Source organism: Microtus pennsylvanicus, chromosome 5, assembly GCF_037038515.1.
Source record: "Microtus pennsylvanicus isolate mMicPen1 chromosome 5, mMicPen1.hap1, whole genome shotgun sequence".
Lineage (NCBI taxonomy): Eukaryota > Metazoa > Chordata > Mammalia > Rodentia > Cricetidae > Microtus > Microtus pennsylvanicus.
The window spans coordinates 117,980,084-118,002,179 of NC_134583.1; the positions used below are offsets into that span (position 1 = coordinate 117,980,084).

The 22,096-nt window shown below is 42.1% G+C and overlaps 1 protein-coding gene across 1 annotated transcript in view; it reads left to right on the forward strand.

Moving 5' to 3' along the window:
• The first annotated feature begins 479 nt into the window (after positions 1 to 479).
• LOC142850431 (cytochrome P450 2C27) overlaps positions 480 to 22,096 on the forward strand; it is a 220,325-nt gene continuing 198,708 nt past the window's right edge. Inside the window, exons 1-9 of the mRNA XM_075973975.1 lie at positions 480 to 594; positions 1,225 to 1,681; positions 2,617 to 2,779; positions 2,935 to 3,084; positions 11,821 to 11,981; positions 14,766 to 14,942; positions 19,728 to 19,869; positions 20,193 to 20,380; positions 21,626 to 21,767. Coding sequence (XP_075830090.1) covers positions 1,514 to 1,681; positions 2,617 to 2,779; positions 2,935 to 3,084; positions 11,821 to 11,981; positions 14,766 to 14,942; positions 19,728 to 19,869; positions 20,193 to 20,380; positions 21,626 to 21,767 — 1,291 coding nt within the window. The 5' untranslated portion in view covers positions 480 to 594; positions 1,225 to 1,513. The remainder of the gene's footprint in view (positions 595 to 1,224; positions 1,682 to 2,616; positions 2,780 to 2,934; positions 3,085 to 11,820; positions 11,982 to 14,765; positions 14,943 to 19,727; positions 19,870 to 20,192; positions 20,381 to 21,625; positions 21,768 to 22,096) is intronic.

The window sequence follows — 22,096 nt, forward strand, 5'->3', positions numbered from 1 at the left end:
GAAATAAAAATAAATTTAAAAAATTTAAGGACAATTCCCCGTACTGGTTAATTGAGGACCGATACAGCTTTGCACGTCATTCCTGTGTGAAAGCTCCGCTCTAGTGATGGTGGTCCATTTCCTCCACCAGCCCCTCTGTGGTCCTCAGGGCAGTGGGTCTGTATGCTGAAGTCCTTTCTTCCATCCCTCCCAAGTGCCCTAGTGATGGTGGTCCATATCCTCCACCAGCTCCCTCTGTGGTCGTCAGGGCAGTGGGTCTGTATGCTGAAGTCCTTTCTTCCATCCCTCCCAAGAGCACATGCCTGAAGCTCTACCTAGCTAACTCTGAACCCCTCCTCCCAGTCTGTTCTGTGTTCCTGTATTTCTTCATCTGGAATGGTAACAGGCAAAAAAAACCCACAGAAGCAGCTGTTGCTTCTGGAGTGCGGGCTGCTGGGGAATGAGGAAGTTATTCAGAGAATAGGCTTTTCCGCAGAGCCAAGCCTGAGCAAGAGGGTGGAATAGTCAGCAATCAGCACGCTTTCCCCAAGAGAATCAGCCATCTGAGCAACTACTCACACAGGAAAACAGCGCCACAAGCGTTAAAGAAATCAGGTGAGTGACAGCAGCGCCTGGGCATAGCATAATAGTGAGAAAACTCTCGTGGAAAGTCTGAGAGAGTCCACATCGGTATGATCCTTCCTGACGCTCCAGGCAGCACAGCATGGCAGGAAATGAGGACAATGTGCCGGGGGCTTTGCCTGGGACCCTCAGCTGAGAGAGTTTCCCATCCTGAGGGAACGAAAGGGAGAAGCTGTGCTGTTGATTTTATTTCTGGAGAACACGGTCTCATTTTGTCAATGGTCAGTATGGTGGGTATCCCGAGCGATCTCTGCCAGCTGAGCCACTGCCAGTCTGGTAGCCTGCACTCTCTGAGGGGGTGAAAAGAGTATCTTCTGCCCAAAAGGGCTTTGCAGGATGTCAAAGGGCAAAAGGTGTGGCATGTTAACCGAGCTAGTTACGTGGCTTAACCGGTGATTAATCAACTCTAGTGTTACTACAGCACACTAAAGCATTTTTAAAAAGGGCTCCATTTTTAAGGCATATATTGCAATCACTGGGAAGCTTTATCAAGTAAATATTACTATATATATGTGTGTGTATATGTGTGATTTGTTTCAAATGTTTCAACAATCTTTTGAACAAATGATTTACTTTATTGTCCCTCCCCCACCGCCGGTTTAGGTTGCATGCTTGAATCACCTGTGGTGAATTCAAAAACAAAAATCACAGTCCATGGGTCGCACCCTGGGCCAGTTGTGACACGCTTCCAGGGTGGAGTAGCAGTGTGTGAGAGTGAAGAACAGTTTCCGTTTGTATTTTTCAACGGGCCAGAGTCCACAAAGAAGAAAGATTAGAGTAAACCTCGCTGATTGGTCCCTCATGCCTCGGAGGCACATGCTGAGTTCACAGCGAGCATTATAAAAGCTCTGGAATGCAAGCTCACGTTGTCTCCTGAGAAGAGAAGGCTGCCATGGATCTGGTCACAGTCCTGGTACTCACTGTCTCCTGTCTGCTTCTCCTCTCACTCTGGAGACAGAGCTCAGGGAGAGGGAAGCTCCCCCCTGGCCCCACTCCTCTTCCGTTTATTGGAAACATCCTGCAGATAGACGTGAAGGACGTCAGCAAATCCTTAACCAACGTAAGAGCTTTTCTCTACTAAGTGTCAAAAGAAAATTAATCTCGGCTATTATTTAACTATTTTATTTACAGCAAATATTCACATAGGTATTTAGGGTGCCATTGCCAGGAATAGAGGAATGCTATAATGCACATAAATTCTCTCTCTGAGCTTGTGTGTGTGTGTGTGTGTGTGTGTGTGTGTAGATGTTTGTGTGTCTGGGTAAAGAAGCCAGAGGTTGAATGAAGTGGAGTGTCTTCAATGGTTTCTCCATCCTATTTTTTAAGACCAGGTAGGCCACTGAACCTAGATCTCAGTGATTGGCTCATCTGGCTGATCATCAAGCTGCAGGATCCACTTGTCTCTGCCTTCCCAAGGCTGGAATTATTGACCTGAGAACACCTAGCTTTTTATGCACTCACTGGGATCTGAAGTCCAGTCCTCATGATCGCACAGCAAGCGTTATAACAAGCATTTACTAAACCATATCCCCAGTCCCAAAGGACTTAAAAACTTATAGATTTCTAATTAGTCACAGAATCCCCTGAAAAGAGCAAGTTCAATAGCAGCTGGACATTTGTCTAGTGTGGACTTTGGGGACTGTCTGCACAGATAACAGAAATTCACTAAGCAGGTTCAAATTTGGGTCTTTTATTTATGTAATGCTGAGATGATTGAACTCCTTTAAGCCTCAGTCTCTTTAGCTGTAAAATTAATAAATGTAGCTCAAGGTGTTGGTTAGTTGTGATGGTCTATGTAGGATTTCCCTTGTAAGTTCTTGGCAAATGGGGGACATTCTGCCCGTGGCAGCTACAACAAACAACATTGTTTTTATGTATGAAATCCAGCAACCAAATGGGAGCAAAAAAAAAAAAATCATCAATAGTATGATAACATCAGTAGATTATACTGATTTTATTTTCACTGTTATTTGGTTATTCCTCCCAACTTTCCAGTTCTCCAAAGTCTATGGCCCTGTGTTCACTCTGTATTTTGGCACGAAGCCCTCTGTGGTGTTGCATGGTTATGAAGCTGTGAAGGAGGCCCTTGTTAATCTCGGAGAGGAATTTTCTGGAAGAGGCAGTTTTCCGATATCGGAAAGAGTAAACAGAGGCCTTGGTAAGTGTGAGCACAAAAGTGTGCACGCGTGAGTTGGGCCTTGGCCATGCAGATGAGGACTGGATGAGCTTCCGGCTGCTCTGGGTCATCCACATGGCTCCATGTGCCGGTTCCTTGTCAGTTTCCTGACTAGCTCCCGTTTCCCATCCTGGTAGGAATCCTTTTCAGCAATGGGATGAAATGGAGGGAGATCCGGCGTTTCTCCATCATGACCCTGCGGAACTTTGGGATGGGGAAGAGGAGCATTGAGGACCGTGTACAAGAGGAAGCACAGTGCCTTGTGGAGGAATTGAGGAAAAGCAAAGGTGGGTGTCACTTTGTGGTCGTTGATGAGGTTGCTCCCTTTTCTAATGATCTCCATGGCAACACTACTGGGGCAGCCAGACCTTACACTGAGGGAAGTGCTTGACAATTCTATGAGAGCGGGAAGGTTTGATCCAGAGAACCAAGGAAGATTTTGTAGCTCAGTGCTTTCCGTGTTTGTACACAATGTCTGTACATATGGAATGGGGATAAAAACTCATTACATTCTGTTTGGGGCCAAGCTTTATATTTTCAAACAATGCCATACAGATTTCCCTCGTAACATAATTGTGGGCTAACTATTCTAGAAAGCTCCAGAAGGAAATGTCTGTGAGAGGGCATTACTGACTGACGTGACCTGCTACTCCGAGGAATGTGAAAACATGCATGCTTTCACTTCATTGGTCTGATTTGTAGCTTCAGCTTCCCTGACAGACATGTCTGGAGTTCTTTAAAGCCCCATGTCCGCAGTGTTCACAGCGATGGTGTTTAAGTGTGGTTTCTAGTTCCTAGGCATCGTTAATGTTCCCTTGGCGCTTGTGTTTTGCTTCTCCATTCTTGACTATTCTTGACTATTTAAAGATGTCAGTTGGCGTTACTTAATGTTACTCACTGTGGACTTTATTATTTACACATTTTAAGAACCATTTACATTATAAAAGGAATTTTTTTTTTTTGGTTTTTCGAGACAGGGTTTCTCTGTGGCTTTGGAGCCTGTCCTGGAACTAGCTCTTGTAGACCAGGCTGGTCTCGAACTCACAGAGATCCGCCTGCCTCTGCCTCCCGAGTGCTGGGATTAAAGGCATGCGCCACCATCGCCCGGCTATAAAAGGAATTTTAAAATTGATTTATTGAACTACATCTCAATTACTATTAATGCTTAACCTCAACTTCCCTAATTATAATTTGGCCCTATTTCAGTTCTTCTTGTTATCCTTTATCTTTATTTTAGTACTAATTGTGAATTTTATTTTCTATGTTTTATGAGGCTCTGATATCTTGGGCTGCCCTTCCCAAGGCTAGATAACTGATAGCAATAGCAAATACTTTCTCCAAAGCATGCTTTTGGGATGCAAACCAACCTGTTCATGGCCCTCAACCACTTCTTTTAGTAAATTTCTCATACCAAGTCCACATTCTTGCTGTAAACCCATCCAAGACTGGGTGTGGGACAATTTAGCGACCTCTCATACCCGTGGCCTAGAGATCTCTGCAGTTCATCAAACTTTCCCGTCCTCAGCTGGCAAAGTCTGGCTTTCCTGTCACGGTCATCCCTCTGCATACAAACTCCAGCAAAGGTCTAGCTCTCTGCTTTCCTTTTCCCAGTTGCTTCCTGGTCTGTGGTGGCACTTCTGTGAGATGCCCATCCTGTCATTCTTGGATGGTCCCTCTTGTGGGGACTGTCCTTGTCCTTTCTAGGAGACCGTTGAAGGGAAACCTGATCTGTGAACCTTACCTTATCTGAATGAAAATAACATTCTGGCTGAATTTCAAAACGATAGAGTTTTGAGTTGATGGTAATTTTTACCTACCCTCCACTCTTGGCTTCACTCATCTGTGACGTTGTTGTCACAGTAAATACGATTTTCAGCTTGTTTTCTAAATGCCCTTGATATTTACATGTCTCTTCAAAATGAAGTGGAAGGCAAGACTGAGAATCAGACTTTCACTGTGAACTCTGTTATCCCAAACCTCAAATAAATAATTCCCAATGATTATCTCTTTCTCTCCTAGGCTAAAATATATTCTGAACATCCAGTGCTATGGCGTGTTATACAGAAAAGGGGTGTGGCTTAGACATACTTATCTACTAAATAGGCTTCTTCTGTTGAATTCCTCACCATGTGTGCATAGATATCTTTTTGAACTAACAAACAATAATCGTTTGCTTTTATGGAGTTCAGTAAGGAATGTGATACTTTCATATAATTTGTAATGACGATGTATAGTTACTAGCATTTCATCTCCTTAGACATTTATCAGCTCTTTTTCTTGGGTGAGTTAGAGTCACTCTCTTCCAGTTCTCTGTAAAATTGTTGTAAATTTTATATTTATAAATCTATAGAATTGATGTAAACTACTGTTACTGTGCTGTGCTGTGGAGAACTAGAATTTATTCCCCCTAAGTAACTGTATTTGTTTCCTATTATCCAGCCTCTCTATTCTTCCTATATACCTCTCTTAACCTCTAGTAAACACCAATCCACTTTGTTTTTTGTAAGATCAACTTGCTCTTTAACTTTCCACTATGAAAGAGAACGTGAAATATTGTTTTTTCTTTTTAAAAAAATGTTATTTAAATTCCATTTATTCATTTATTTTACATACTGACCACGGTTTCTCCTCCCTGCTCTCCTCCAAGTCCCTCCTCCCATTTCCCGTATATCCCTTTCACTCCTCTGTCTCCCAGAAAGGGGCAAGCCCCCCCCCCCCCCCCGGCTTGAGCAAAGCATGGCACATCAAGTTGAGGCAGGACTGAGCTCCTCCCCTTGCAACAAGACTGGACAAGGTAATCCAGCATGGAGAACATGTTCCCCAAAGCGAGTCAGTGCCAGGGATAGGTCCTGACCTCACTGCTAGGAGCTTTAAAGAGACCAAACTACACACTGTCACATACATGCAGAAGGCATAGGTCAGTCCCATGGAGGCTCCCTAACAGAGTCTATGAGCTCCCATGAGCTCAGGTCAGCTGTCTCTGTGGATTCCCCTCTCCTGACACCCCTGGCTCGTATTATCCCTCCTCCTTTTCTTCAACAAGACTCCTGATCTCAGTCCAGGGCTTGGCTGTGAATCCCTGCATCTGCTTCTATCAGTTACTGGATGACAATTAGGGTAGTCATCAATCTGATTATAGTAGAAGGCCAGTTCGGGTACTCTCTCCATTGTTGCTAGGAGTCTTAACTGGGGTTATCCTTGTGGATTCTTGGGGGTTTTCCCGGTGCCAGTTTCTCCTTAACCCCCAAATGATCCCCCCATCAAGATGTCTCTTTTGTTACACTCCCGCTCAGTCTAGCCTCCAACCTGCCTCCAGCACTCAGCCCACCCAAAGTGCTCCCTCAAGTTTCCAACCCTCTGTCCTCCTCTCCCCTGCCCCCCAGTTTACCCAGGAGATCTCTTCTATTTTCATTTCCCAGGGCAATCCATGCATCTTCTCTCTTTGGGCCCTCCTTGTTATATAGCCTCTCTGGGACTGTGGGTTGTAGGTTAATTATCCAATACTCTACTCCTAATACCCCTTATGAGTGGGTACATACCATGTTCATCCTTCTGGGTCTGGGTTGTCTCACCCAGAATAGTTTCTTCTAGTTCCATCGATTTGCTTGCAAATTTCATGAGGTCATTGCTTTTTTTTTTATAAATTTATTTATTTATTAAAGATTTCTGTCTCTTCCCCGCCACCCAATTCCCTCCTCCTCCCCCAATCAAGTCCCCCTCCCTCGTCAGCCCAAAGAGCAATCAGGGTTCCCTGCCCTGTGGGAAGTCCAAGGAACCCCCACCTCCATCCAGGTTTAGTAAGTTGAGCATCCAAACTGCCTAGGCTCCCACAAAGCCAGTGCGTGCAGTAGGATCAGAAACCCATTGCCATTGTTCTTGAGTTCTCAGTAGTCCTCATTGTCCGCTATGTTCAGCGAGTCCGGTTTTATCCCAGGCTTTTTCAGACCCAGGCCAGCTGGCCTTGGTGAGTTCCCAATAGAACATCCCCATTGTCTCAGTGTGTGGGTGCACCCCTTGTGGTCCTGAGTTCCTTGCTCATGCTCTCTCTCCTTCTGCTCCTGATTTGGACCTTGAGATTTCTGTCCTGTGCTCCAATGTGGGTCTCTGTCTCATCGCCTGATGAAGGTTAATATTCAGGAGGATGCCTATATGTTTTTCTTTGGGTTCTCCTTATTTAGCTTCTCTAGGATCACTAATTATAGGCTCAATGTCCTTTGTTTATGGCTAGAAACTAAATATGAGTAAGTACATCCCATGTTCCTCTTTTTGGGTCTGGCTTACCTCACTCAGGATAGTGTTTTCTATTTCTATCCATTTGCATGCAAAATTCAAGAAGTCCTTGTTTGAGGTCATTGCTTTTTACAACTGAATAATATGATACTCCATTGTGTAAATGTACCACATTTTCTTTATTCATTCTCAGTTGAAGGACATCTAGGTTGTTTCCATGTTCTGGCTATGACAAATAATGCTGCTATGAACATAGTTGAGTAAGTGTCCTTGTGATATGATGGAGGATCCCTTTGGGTATATGCCCAAGAGTGCTATAGTTGGATCTTGAGGTAGATTGATTCCCAATTTTCTGATAAACCATCGTACTGATTTCCAAAGTGACTCTACAGGTTGGCCCTCCCACCAGCAGTGGAGGAGTGTTCCTCTTATTCCACATACTCTCTGACATGAGCTGTCATCAGTGTTTTTGATCTAAGCTATTCTGACAGGTGTAAGGTGGTATCTCAGAGTCATTTTGATTTGCATTTCCCTGATGACTAAGGATGTTGAACATTAAATATCCACCAGCCATTTGACATTTTTCTGAGGAGAATTCTCTATTTAGATCTGTACCCCATTTTTAAATTGCATTATCTGATATCTTGATGTCTAGTTTCTTGAGTTCTTTATATATATTAGAGATAAGCCCTTTGTCAAATGTGGAGTTGATGAAATCTTTTCCCATTCTGTAGACTGCTGTTTTGTCTTATTGATCTTGTCCTTTGCCTTACAGAAGCTTTTCAGTTTCTGGAGGTCCCGTTTATTAATTGTTTATCTCAGTATCTATGCTATTGCTGTTACATTTATGAAGTAGTCTCCTGTGTCTGTGCATTCAAGGCTAGTTTTCACTTTCTCTTCTATCAGGTTCAGTATAACTGGGTCTTTGATCCACTTGTACTTAAGTTTTGTGCATGGGAATAGATATGGATCTATTTGCATTCCTCTACATGGTGACATCCAGTTATGCCAGCAACATTTGATGAAGATGCTTTCTTTTTTCCATTGTACAGTTTTGGCTTCTTTAGGGGCTGCTGTTTTTCCAACTGGAGTAGATGGTATTTGTATAGGGGCTGTTGATGTTTGCTATTGTGAGTAGTAGGCATGTTTTTGGCTTATCATCCTTAATTATAATGGATGTGCACTTGTAGACTCTCACATTAAAATTTATTGATAATTTTGTTAGTACAATTTTGTTGAAAATTGCCCATAAAACATTCCCTCTGAATTAATTTGCTTTTCTGTATAGCAATGGAATGGAATAAAGTGATGTTCAGATGAAAAACTTTATAGAGGCTGGAGCAATGGCCGTGGAATTAAAAGCATTGACTACTCTTGCAGAGGAATAGTTTGGTTCCCAGCACATTTGTTGTAATAGGAGCGGCGGGGCTGCGTCCCCAGCACCCCAGCCGCCCGGCTAGCTCAGTCGGTAGAGCATGAGACTCTTAATCTTGGGATCGTGGGTTTGAGCCCCACATTGGGCGCCAAAATGTAACGGCGTAAACGAATGCAGACAGATTGTAAAAAAATATATATACAGCTTTAATGGAGAAATAGACTTACAGAACCACCGTTCCTGTGGAGACCAGGAAAGCAGAAGCAGTGGCTGGGAGCACACTCGCCAAATTTATAGGCAAACATTAGCCCGAGGCGAACACGCCCCCTAAGGGGCAGGACTTATCCCTACACACATTCACACGATGGTTTACAACCATTTGTAACTCCAGTTTTAGGATATCTGATGTCCTTTTCTTTCCTCTAAGGGCACTAGGCATATACATGGTGCGTATACATACATGCAAGCAAAACAGTTATACACATAAAATAAAGAAATATTTTTTCCTGATTTTTTAAATTGTTTTAATTGAGCTATATAATTTTCTCCCCTCCCTTCCCTTCTTCCCCTCTCCCATTTTACCCTCTCCTATGATTCCCACACTCCCAATTTACTCAGGAGATATTATTTTTTTCTTCTTTCCATGTAGATTTTATCCATGTATGTCTCTCTTAGGGTTTTCTTTGTTGTCTAGGTTCTCTGGGATTGTGAATTGTAGGCTGATTTTTCTTTGTTTTATGTCCAAAAGCCACTTATGAGTGAATATGTATGATATTTGTCTTTCTGTGTCTGGGTTACCTCACTCAATATGATGTTTCCTAGATCCGTCCATTTGCCCGCAAATTTCAAAATGTCATTATTTTTTCTGCTGTGTATTATTTCATTGTGTGAATGTACCACATCTTCTTTATTCATCTTTGGTTGAGGGGCATTTAGGCTGTCCAGGTTCTGACTATGACAAACAATGCTGCTATGAACATAATTGAGCACATGTCCTTGTGGTACGATTGAGCATCTTTTGAGTATATACACAAAAGTGGTATTGCTGGTTCTTGAGGAAGGATGTTTCCTAATTTTCTGAGAAATTGCCATAATGATTTCCAAAGCAGCTGTGCCAGTTTGCACTCCCAGTAGCAAGGCAGGAGTGTTCCCTTTACCTCACATTCTTTCCAGCATAAGTTTTCATTAGTGTTTTTGATCTTGGCCATTCTTACAGGTGTAAGATGGAATCTCAGAGTTGTTTTGATTAATAAATAAATCTTTAAAAAAAAGAATTGTAGTATTCTGTTGATGACTATGTCACGCAATAGTACAGTTCTCCACTAGAGGGCGAGGTTTGCTAAGCAAATGTGGAATCTGGCTGGTGATTGTAAATATTTTGAGAATAGGAAATTCTTGTTATTTTTCTTTTCAACACCTAAAGAAGAAGTAAAGGTTACTATTTATCAATCTAATCTTTATGTTTGACCTGTATGTGATTTAAATGAGAAATGAAATTTTAAAAAGTTTAATTTACTTTAGGCAAACCTATCTTCTAATAATATGTGTTCTTTTTTGGATTAAAAAATGCTGGAGAGGGGCTGGAGAGATGGCTCAGAGGTTAAGAGCATTGCCTGCTCTTCCAAAGGTCCTGAGTTCAATTCCCGGCAACCACATGGTGGCTCACAACCATCTGTAATGGGGTCTGGTGCCCTCTTCTGGCCTGCAGGCATACACACAGACAAAATATTGTATACATAATAAATAAATAAATATTTAAAAAAAATGCTGGAGAGATGGCTCAGAGGTTAAGAGCATTGTCTGCTCTTCCAAAGGTCCTGAGTTCAATTCCCAGCAACCACATGGTGGCTCACAACCATCTGTAATGGGGTCTGGTGCCCTCTTCTGGCCTGCAGACATACACACAAACAGAATATTGTATACATAATAAATAAATATTAAAATATATATATTTAAAAAATGGTGTTAGAGATGGAACATAGGGTCTTACATCTGCTAAGTTTCAACCACTGAGTTATATCAAAATCTTTGATTTCATATTTTATTTTGAGATAGAGTCTCTCTACTGTGTCCAGGGTCACCTCAAACTCACTGTAGCCCAGGAAGGGTGAAAACTTATAATAGTCTTGCTTCACTTTCTTGAATAACTAGGATTACCTGCCTGCATCACTAGGATAGGGTGTGGTTATTTTTATTTATTTTTATTAAAATACTATTATTATTATTGCTTTATTTGTTTATGTGTGTGGGTGTTCTGTCTACATATACATCTGCACCTCAGAATAGGGGATCGAGTCCCATGGAACTACCATTATAGACAGTTGTGGACTGCCATGTGGGTGCTGGGTACTGAACTCAGGTCTTATGTAGGAGCAGTCAGTGCTCTTAACTGCAGAGCCATGTCTCCAGCTTACAAAGTAATGCTTTTTTTTTTTTTTTTTTTTTTTTTTAGTTTTTCGAGACATGGTTTCTCTGTAGCTTTGGAGCCTGACCTGGCACTAGCTCTTGTAGACCAGGCTGGTCTCAAACTCACAGAGATCCGCCTGTCTCTGCCTCCCGAGTGCTGGGATTAAAGGTGTGCGCCACCACTGCCCGGCAGTAATGCTTTTTTAAAAAATATTCTCTCTCTCTCTCTCTCTCTCTCTCTCTCTCTCTCTCTCTCTCTCTCTCTCTCTTTTACATATTTTTACATTTGTCCCACCAAGGGCATGCATTTTTTATAATCTTTCTCTTTTTACTCTTCCTCTCTGCTTTTTCTATTTGTAATTCCTTCAATTATCCATCTGTGTTAAAAATTGTCAAACTGTTTTTTTTCTTCCTTCCTAGGCTAATGTTTGATTGGCTACAAGTTCTCTACAGATGTGTGATTCTGTGTAAATGTTAGGTCTTCAACTTTTTTGTTGTTATTTTCTTTCTTTCTTTCCTTCTTTCCTTTCTTTGTTTCTTCCTTCCTTTCTTTTCCTTTTTCTTTTAGACAAGGGTCTTGTGTAGTTCAGGCCAGCCTAGAACTTTCTGACTGGTGGAGACCTCTCAGATTTTCTCCTCTTCCTTGTGATTGCTAGGCTTCCAGGTGTGTACCACCATGCTCAGGTGTATTTTAATACTTATTTTAAAATGTATCTCTTTCATATCATTCTTCTTTTGCTTGCAAAAGAAGTCACTTGGGCCAGATGTGTAAATAAAGGCAGTGGACATTAACATAGTATTTGGATAGCCATCCTGAAACAAGGTTAGAAGGAATTACTAAGTCAGGTCTGAGCAAAACAGAGTATTGGTTTTCTGTATGTTGCAGTTCTACCTGGTAGAGAATTTGTAGGAACTTGTTAACTTTGAGTTTCTAAAATTATCTTAATATGATACCAAGGAGTCTTTTATGGTCATGTATTAATAGTTATTTTTAATATCTCCCACTCTCCAGGAGCACCCTGTGACCCCACCTTCATCCTGGGCTGTGCTCCCTGTAATGTCATCTGCTCCATTATTTTCCAGAAACGCTTTGATTATAAAGATCAGAGTTTTCTTAACTTGATGGAAAAATTTAATGAAAATCTCAGACTCATGAGCACCCCATGGATTCAGGTGAGATCAAAAGACTTCTTCCTAAGGAACCATCTGGACTCTTTTTCTCTGAAGTCCACAGAATGATAGGGACTGAGTTGTGGCGTGAAGGTTTCTAGATTGGACAATTTAGAGATGTGATGCGCAGTTCTTTCTTTTTTGAAAACATATTCTTCAGCTCTGTGTGTGTGTGCACGTGCGTGTGTGCCCCATGTGGGTGTGGGGGGGTACAGGTGCCTGCAGAACGGGAGTTATGGGTGGTTCTGAGCTGCCGCATGTAGGTTCTGGAAATCCAACTCCAGTCCTTCACCATGAGCATTGTTCCCCTTACTGCTGAGCCACATCCCCAACTATTGGTGCTATAGGTTTTTAATTTTTCCTTTGTGCTTCTTGTGTTCTGCAGACAGAAAGTGTTTGTTTAGTAGCTTCTCTAAGCTGTTTCTGTAAAGCTTGTGTTTTTTTTTCCTCCAAAGTCTCTGTTCTTTAGTTTCTACAGAAGTTACTTGGCTGTGAGAGTTCTAGATGAAGAAGAAGGTGAGAATAAGATGAATTAGAGAAGGAAGGGAGAAGGCTATAGGGTAGAGATACAAAATGAAGTAAGGAAGAAAGCCAAAGATGAGAAGTAGGCATGAAGAATAGAAGAGATAGGGAGGAGAAATCCCACCAGACAGAGCTCAGGAACTGGCAGAAGGAAAAGGTTGGGGTTCTTTTCCTGGACTTTTCCTAGCTTGTCCTTGTTGTGGGCGTGCCCTGGCGTTCTGAAAACATCAATATATGTGGATGCTTTCGAGTGACCTGATTTCCCAAAGATACTCTCTTTCCAGCCCTCTTTCCATGGTCTTAGTGTTCTGCCGGGAGCTTTCATTACGTTCTTTGCTCCAGGTGGCCCTGTGTTGCCTAGTGGCATTATAAGGTTTTTTGATAGTCTTTACAACTTTTCCACCCTAAGGAGTTCTGTGTTAGATGAAACAAACACAAACGCTGAGCCCAGTTCTCCAGCTCCTCTTCCCCTCCCTCCTTTGGGTTAAAACAGAAAAACAATTCCCCCTGCCCCCTCCCCACCCTGGAACCAAGGGCCATAGTTCCACACTCTGGGAACAGGGCTCTTGCTAAGAATACCATGAAGACATGGCAGAGGCAAAACAAGGGCAAAGCAAAGCTTTTCTATCCCAGCCATTAAAGACCCTTAACTTATCATTAGTTTATAAAAACATGACTATTTTCCATTATTCTAACAAAGTCGTCTCAGACAGTTTTGATTTTTTTTCTGTGCATGTGTGTGTGCGCGTGCATGTGTGTATGTCTATTTGTGTGGAAGGATGGGTCCTGCTGACCCACAAAGAGAATGTTTCCACATCACCGTCCTCTCAGGATACCGTGAACATCTCCGAAAGAGACATCCTTTATTTTTCAGAATGGAAGACAGATGCTGCAAGTCAAGCCCCATCCACCCAACCACAGAGTGCAGGCAGCACTTCGGTAGTGACAGAGACAGGCTCAGGCTCTCAGTGACTGTTTAAGGACATGTTGAGAACCTTCTGCCATCCACGGGCTTGCCTACCAATTGAAAATTAGAGTCATCTTCATCCCATTATTTGGTAGTTATTTCCTAATTGAGGATATCAAAGACAGAAAATGGGAGCAGATGCTGCCAGGAAACTCTGAGTAATCGGGGTTCCAAACCAGAGACTCAGAGGCCAGCTGCAGCTGGAACTCTAGCTGAGAAAGTAATGAAAGTCAGGTTATTTAAGATACTCAGCATTTGGAGTGTCTAAAACATAGCCCTCTGTTGGGCTGTCATGTTCAATAGCATCACCATCTATCAAGTTGGCATCACTCTGATTTTAGAGGAGTCATCTGACCATGGCTGTGTGTGCAAGCATTTGCTCATAAAATGTGGAGTTGAGTTTCATGATATCTCTGAGCCCTTCCCAGTTATACAGCATGATTTTATTCCTGAGGCCAGTGTTACTGGTAGAAGTATCAGGGAGTGACGCTGGTCTGTTTGAACTTGACTGAACTTCCTTGACTTCTTAAGTTTACCTCATGCAGGTGAGCCATGGGCCTTCCTGTATCTCACAGTTGTAGGTAAAAAAGAGAGAGTGGACTAGTAATGTAAACATTATTGGCTTGGATATTGGAGATGCTTATCATGTCTGGTCATATGATCAGTTTAGTGCAGCCTCTATCAATGCTTCCTTTTGTCCAGTCATGTGCACTGAAATGTTTCTCCTCAAGTTCACCCTAGTTTTTTTTATTATTCTCTTATAGATTGCATTTTGATTGCAATTTCTCTCCCTCCACTCCTCCCAGTCCTTCTCCACTGTCTGACCTCTTCCCCAGATTTACTCTTCCTCTGTTTCCCTTCAGAAAAGAGCAGGCCTCCCAGGAATATCAACTGAGCATGACTTAACCAAATACAATAAGTCTAGCAACAAACTCTCACATCAAGGCTGGATGAGGCAACCCAGTAGGAGGAAAAGGGTCCCAAGAGCAGGCAAGAGCACCCCCACTCTTACTGTTGGGAGTCCCACAAGAACATATATTTGCAGAAGATCTGCTCAGACCCATACAGACTCCATGATTGTTGCTTTAGTCTCTGTGAGCCCCTTTGAGCCTTACTTAGTTAATTCTGTGGCCACATTCTCTTGGTGTCCTGGACCCTTTGGTTCTTACAATCCTTCCTCCCACTCTTATGAGGGGTTCCCCTAGCTCCACCTAGTGTTTGGTAATGCTACCCAAGTTTTTGACCAGGGTTATGGTACTCATGTCTTTAACTGTATTTAATGTTTCTTAATCTTCAAGGTGTGCAATACTTTCCCTGCTATTATTGATTATTTACCTGGAAGTCATAACCAAGTACTTAAAAATTTCTTCTATGTAAAAAATTATGTTTTGGAGAAAGTGAAAGAACATGAAAAAACACTGGATATGGCCAATCCAAGGGACTTCATTGATTGTTTCTTGATCAAAATGGAACAGGTAAAATGTTATTTGTTGGCTTGCATTTTGCGATTTGTTCATCAGTTCTGTAATTATTCAGAACATATGACTGTTCAGGCAAGAAGCAATTGGTAAACTCTTTAATTACCTGCCATGTGCACGAAACTGGACTAGCAATCCTGGAGGATTTAAAACTAAATTGTTAAATAACTAGAACACATGGGCAATGCTTTTAGGGAATCACACTCTGTCTGAGGAAAGAGAGCATACACATCCGGTGAAGTAGAAATACAAACAAGTCAGGTAATTAAAATACCCAGCATTGAAATAAAAGTGGTTGTATGGGCCTGTGTGGGAGACTGGGAAGAAAGCACTTATGAGAATGAGAAGAAGCTTGCTGGGCACGTTTCCTGAATGACCTGAGGGTTGATACAGATTTTCAAGGAGGAACAGGGGAGAGGATTCACATGGGCATAATGAAGAGATAAGGTAAAGAGATGGGGTAGGGAACCATAGTTGAACACAGCTGTGTCGGAGCCTGCCGATGAGTCAATTAGGGAACCCAGAAGCTGTTGTGACGCAGGAAAGATTTGGAGGTCTATTGGTTAATACCAAACAGCCCAGGGTTTATTTCAAAGTCTTCTTATAAACAAAAGCAGAACAAAGAATAACATAGACAGACAGTATCTAAAACCACAAGGCTATTACTGTCCTTGTGCAAGCAATTTTCTATCTACCATGTGCCTGCTGCTTGCAAGCAGTTTCAATTTCTATCTTGATGTGCCTTAGGCTTGGTGTCAGCAGTATGAATTCTACTAGGCAGTATGTTCTTTCTCATGGGCAAAGTGCTCTTTCCCATGGACTTAATCAGAACATTCTCACAGCCCTTAAGGAGACTGGAGCAAGCAAGCTTGAACTGAAATGACTTATAAGTCAGAATGGACTCCAGATGGAAACTGAATCACTTGTGGGCTACCACATAGCTGGAAATAATTCTCTCCAAATAAGGATGTGGAAATGTTTTCAAGCACTCTACAAACCTACCTACTGGTGTGGGAAGCTTTGATGCTGCATATATGATCCTGAACTAGAGTCTAACACAGATAATACGTAGGGTAAATTTCTTGTGAAATCCACAGACTGATCTATATGAGGAGCACTGACACTGAAGGGGAGCACTGAGATTTATCATCTGTGTGCACTTTAGCTTGATACAAGTCTGGATGATAGAAGTGTAGATTCAAAAACAAACCCTCAGTGTCCATCTTGGCTTTGGTTTAGTTGATGCCATAGATTCTGCAACTAGCAGTAGCTATGTGGGAATGTTCAGTAGTAAGACCTAGTCTGTGTTTTGATAAGTTCAACCGAGAGAAAAATATTGATATGTGCAATTAGAATCATGGTAGGGAAAGTTCAGGAACCATTGTAGGAGTGAGGTGGAAAGATTCTAAAGGTCAGAGATCAGGGAGGCTCGGACCAAAACAATATCTTTAGTATAGGACAGGATTGATGCACTTACTAGCTCACAACTACCGTGGGTGCCCACCCAACCTTTGTACAAGATCAATCCAGTCCGTACTCTTAGCTGAAGACTTATTGATAGCTTCTGGGAAAGATGGAGTTGGCTTCTTTTAAGGATGTGATCCCTGGCAAGCCCAGCATGCACCCATGTGTATGTGGCTAGCACAAATTGTACTCCATGGGTTGTAAAAAAAACAACAATAAAAAGAAGACAGGAAGTTGAGAGGGGACGGAGAGTCGGGAGTCAGATCTGGAAGGAATTAGGAGGAAGAGAGGGGGTAAATAAGATCAAAGCGCATTATATGACTGAATAAAAAAATTAATAAAATGTTACATGTATCGGGTTGGAGAGATGGCTCAGCGGTTAAGGGCATTGCCTGCTCTTCCAAAGGTCCAGAGTTCAATTCCCAGCAACCACATGGTGGCTCACAACCATCTGTTATGAGGTCTGCAGACAGAATATTGTATACATAATAAGTAAATAAATAAATATTTAAAAAAATGTTACATATATCAAAGAATAATGGTGGAGGAGTTCAGAAACTGGGTGAGAAGCATAATATAGATATAATAATAGCATGTGTATGTATAAGTGTACTCCTTGAACTGAGGTGAGGCAAAGAGCAGAAAAAGCTAAATAATTAGGAGAGACTGATGGTAGGAAGAAACAAATTACTCTTGATCTACACCTTGTCTGGTGGTAGGGGAGAGTTGTTATTATCATGGAGATGGGCTTGTATAATGCTGTGAAGACTGCACACTTAGCCTGGGGTAGGCTGAACTCTTAGGAGTCTGTAACGCAATGACTTCACCTCCGTGAACTGAGGTGAACTCCATAAACTGTGTTGCTCTTTGGACCTGCATGAAGTGTCAGCAACCAGCTGATAGGCCCTCTCAGTAAAGCTCACTCATGGATGCAAATTTATCAGTTCCTTTCACCAAACTGACATTCTGATTTTTTTCCCTAACATAACATTTTTATTAATTATTCGGGATTTTCATACAATGCTCCCAGATCACACTCGCTTCCCATTCCTCCCAGGTTCACCCTTCCACTCTTTTGCCTCTGCACCAGGAAAAAAAATAAAAAAAGCAAACAAATCACCAGTCCAATTGTGTAGTCCATGTGCTCAGTGGAGCATGGTCAAACTCCCAGTGCCCAGACCCTTTAAGAAGACTGAGTCCTCCCTGCTCCATTAGAAGCCTGTAATAGGAGCGGCGGGGCGCTTCCTGCCACCCGGCTAGTTTTACCCCTGAAATAATTACACAGAAACTGTATTCTTTTGAACACTGCCTGGCCCATTAGTTTTAGCCTCTTATTGGCTAACTCTCACATCTCGATTAATCCATTTTTAATAATCTGTGTAGCCCCACGAGGTGTGGCTTACCAGGAAAGATCTTAACCTGCGTCTGTGTCGGGTGGGAGAATCATGGCAACTGCCTGATTCGGCTTCTTTCTCCCAGCATTCTGTCTGTCTACTCCACCTACCTACGGGCTGGCCTATCAAAGGCCAAGCAGTTTCTTTATTAATTAACCAATAAAAGCAACAGATAAGACAGATGACCCTCCTCCATCAGAAGCCATCAAGTGTGAGGAGCTACACTTCAACATCTCCATCACAATTTTAAAGGGCTCTCTTCAATAGCTTCCTCTCTGGACTATTTCTCTTTTTAGGGGTGGAGGGATGGAGGGGGAAGGTTGTCACAGAAGCCGTCAAAGTCTCTTATTCTCAGTTATGAGTCTACAGACATTGATACCACTGCAAAAGCTAACTCGCTCAGAGCAGCAGGCAGCAGCAGCAGGGATTGCGGACATCAGCATGGTTTACAGTGGCTGCTTGGATCATAGATATCAACATGGTTTCTGGGGGCAGCATGGACCTCAGAAATCTTTTGAAGAGACAATCCAGGAAATAAACCATTCTTTATCTTCTATATCTTGTTGCTCAGAGTCATGGTGATTGTGTGGTTGGGCTGTGTGTCTGAGGGTAGGACCTGCCTTCAGGCCTCTGCACATCACCCTGCCCTCGGTTCCTGAAGCCCCTTAAGTACCCTAGGTTTGCAACCCTGAGGACCCCCTCCTCGGTGGTGAGGCCAGGCAGAGAGTGGCCTGAGGTGGTGGGCCCTGCCTCCCAGTGGCCCTAATCAGCAGCATTATGTTCCTTTATTCTCTGAGGCTACTCTTCCACACCTGTCTCTACTTCTGTAAATCCAAGAGCCATGTGCTAGAGACCTGCTTCCCAGATGAAGATGCTTATGGAAGGTAACAGAACCTTCTGAAGGTGGCTCTCAACCTTCCTAATGCTGCAGCCCCTTAATACAGTTCTCATGTTGTAATGACCACCAGCCATATAATTATTTTCATCGCCATTTTATAGCTGTAAACATGCTACTGCTATAAATCTTTTTAAAAAATTATTTATTTTAATTTTATGTACATTGGTGTTTTGCTAAGGTCCCCTGGAACTGGAGTTACAGTTGTGAGCCTCCATGTGGATGCTAGGAATTGAACTCAGGTCCTCTGGAAGAGCAGTCCGTACTCGTAACCACTGAGCCATCTCTTCAGCACCACTATTATGAACCTTAATGTAAATATTTTTGAAGATAGAGGTTTGCCAAAGGAATTGTGACCCACAGGTTGAGAACCACTGCTTTAGGCGGTGCTGGCTAGCTGGAGGAAGTTAGGTCATTGAACTGTTTCCTCGGTTTGATGCCCTTGTCTCTTCTCTTTGCTTCCTAGCCATGAGAGTTGAGCAGCTTTGTTCTACTGTATTTCTCTCTGCCCTTATGTTCCATCTCCCAGTATGCCCAGCGTCCCAGGCCAAGTAGTGCCAAGGACAAAGCAACTGAACCATGAACAGCAGTGAATCTTCTTATAAGTTGTTTTTTTCTTGGTGTGTTGTCAAAAAAAGTTGTGGAAAACTAACTACATTGCTTTAAGCATATAATATGTATTTGGGTACAATGTGGTTCCTTGATCTATATGTATATACATACATACATACATACATACATACATGTAATGAAATCATTCAATCAGGCCAATTGACATATCCATTACCTCACTTAAGTCTCATTTCTTTGTGATGAGAACATTGAAAATTCACAATTTTACCCATTTGGAGAATGAGAAATAGAGAGTGGGCAAACTAATAATGTTTTCTGCTATCCTGTCTAGGTATTGTAGCTTTACTATTAGACTTGTCATTGTTTGTTTCTTATCTTAAGAACAACCTGAGTTAATTTTGATTCACTACGATTACGTATGCCAGCAAACCAAAATAATATCCACATAAATCCTAGGAAAAGCACAATCCAAAGTCTGAGTTCACCATAGAAAACTTGGTGGCGACTGTAACTGACATGTTTGGAGCCGGAACAGAAACAACAAGTACCACTCTGAGGTATGGACTCCTGCTACTGATGAAGCACACGGATGTCACAGGTATGACTGTAGACAGGGAACCAGAGAAACTCAACATAGATGCTGGAAAGACACAACCCATGACCTCCATTTGGTCTCTTAGAGAAACACCATTATTGCTAGCTGTACATATGAGGAAGAAATAAGAAAATAAGTTTTCAAAATAGGAGAGAGTGGCTGAGAGAAACAAGACATCAAGGTGTACTGTGGTATTACAAGTCTAGATGTGCTTAGGGCCTGTGATGCCGTTGAGGCCCCTTCATTGTACTCCATGGAGCACTGACTTGCTGCGGCGGTTGTGCCACTTTTCTCCCATCGCTTCATTTCCCACCCTGTCTTACCAGCTAAAGTCCAGGAAGAGATAGAGCGCGTGGTTGGCAGAAACAGGAGCCCCTGCATGCGGGACAGGAGCCACATGCCCTATACCGATGCTGTAGTGCATGAGATCCAGAGGTATATTGACCTCATCCCCACGAACCTGCCTCATTCAGTGACCTGTGATGTGAAATTCAGAAACTACCTCATCCCCAAGGTAAGCTTGGTTCTCTCTGCCACTTACTGTTGGGGAAGTTCCCATTCACACATTGGTTTCTACTATGGTTGCAAATATATGGGGATATTTAAAGTAGTAATATGCAAAAGTGTTTTAAAAGAAAGGCATAGCTCTTAAATTTCATAAACTTAGAAACATGGAGTTTCCAACTTTTCATTAAACCTTACTAGCTTGATTTTTGTTGCCGTGACAAGCACTATGTCTAAAGGTGACTTAGGGAGGAAAGAATTTATTTAATCTTATAGGTCATAGTCCATCACTGAGGAAAGTCAGGTCAGGAAAACTAGCAGGGCAGTCAGTCTGGCAGGGCAGGAACTTGAAGCAAAAGCCATGGAGGAATGCTGCTTACTGGCATGCTTTCCCTTGCTGTTGTCCAGAAAGCTTTATTATATAACCCAGGTTCATTTTATGACACCACTCACAGTGGGCTGGGCCCTTTCATGTCAATCATCAATCAAGACAGTGCCCCACAGACATACCTCAATTCAAGTTCCCTCTTAGAACTCTGGGCTGCGGAAGTTGATAGCTCAAGTAACTAGGAGAGTAGATACACTCAATTAACACTTAAGTACATGTATGACTGTGTTTTTGTATAATACATGTGTATAGGGTATAAAGATGTGTTTAGAACTATATGTTAGTCTATTAAATCTATCACACTTCAACCTAAATACTTTAATGTGTATCTTCCAATACTGAAGACTTTCTGCTACAAATTGATAAACACCCTCACACTGAAGAAATTATCAATATACTAATATTATCCTCCACACAGTTTAAGATTATATTTTTAAGTAATATCAAGAGATCTCAGAATGCCCTGTCACAAATGGGATATCTCTATCACCTCTTTCTTTCAAGGCTAAAGGATAGTTTTGGAAGAGAGGGCAGAAAGTTTGTAAGAACCAAAGGTGGTAGATAACTACAAAGAAACAGTGTTTTCTGGGCATAAGTAGGCAGTTACACCTATGAACGCACAGCAGTTGTGACGGCATGTGTGAGACCTATACACACTTAAGCCAGAACATGGAGAGGGGAGGTGGGCATGAAGTTCACCCCTAACCGAGGACTAGTGTCAACTCATCTCCTTCTTTGGTCTGTGTGTGAATGCCACTGCTCTGATTTGGACACACTATCTTATCCGTAAGTCAAACAGATTGATCTAGGTGAGTTCCGTCACTTCTTTCCATCTAGATTTCATTATGTCTGTTGGCTATTTTTCAGGGTACCACTGTAATAACGTCACTGACATCCGTGCTATATGATGACAAAGAATTTCCTAATCCAGAGAAGTTTGACCCTGGTCACTTTCTGGATGAGAGTGGCAACTTTAAGAAGAGTGATTACTTTGTGCCTTTCTCAACAGGTAACAGAAATTCACTTCCATTTGTACTTTGGAGGACATAATGGAATTTTAAGACCAGGTGCAATAGTGGCTTCGCTGGGACTGGTAGATTTGCTCTTTGTATGTTATAAAGAGCACAACTTTAATTACTGTGTATTTTCTTTACACATACATTGGGACATATCAGTGAACATTGCAGAGTTTAGCACAGTTTTATCCAAGTTAAGATAGCAAAGTGTATTTATTGATCTAACTTGGCCACTGGATATAACTCCCAGTTTCCCAAAAGCTTCTCTTGGAAGCTGATATCATTTAGACTTTTCCTCATCTGCCATGAGAGAGATATCTAA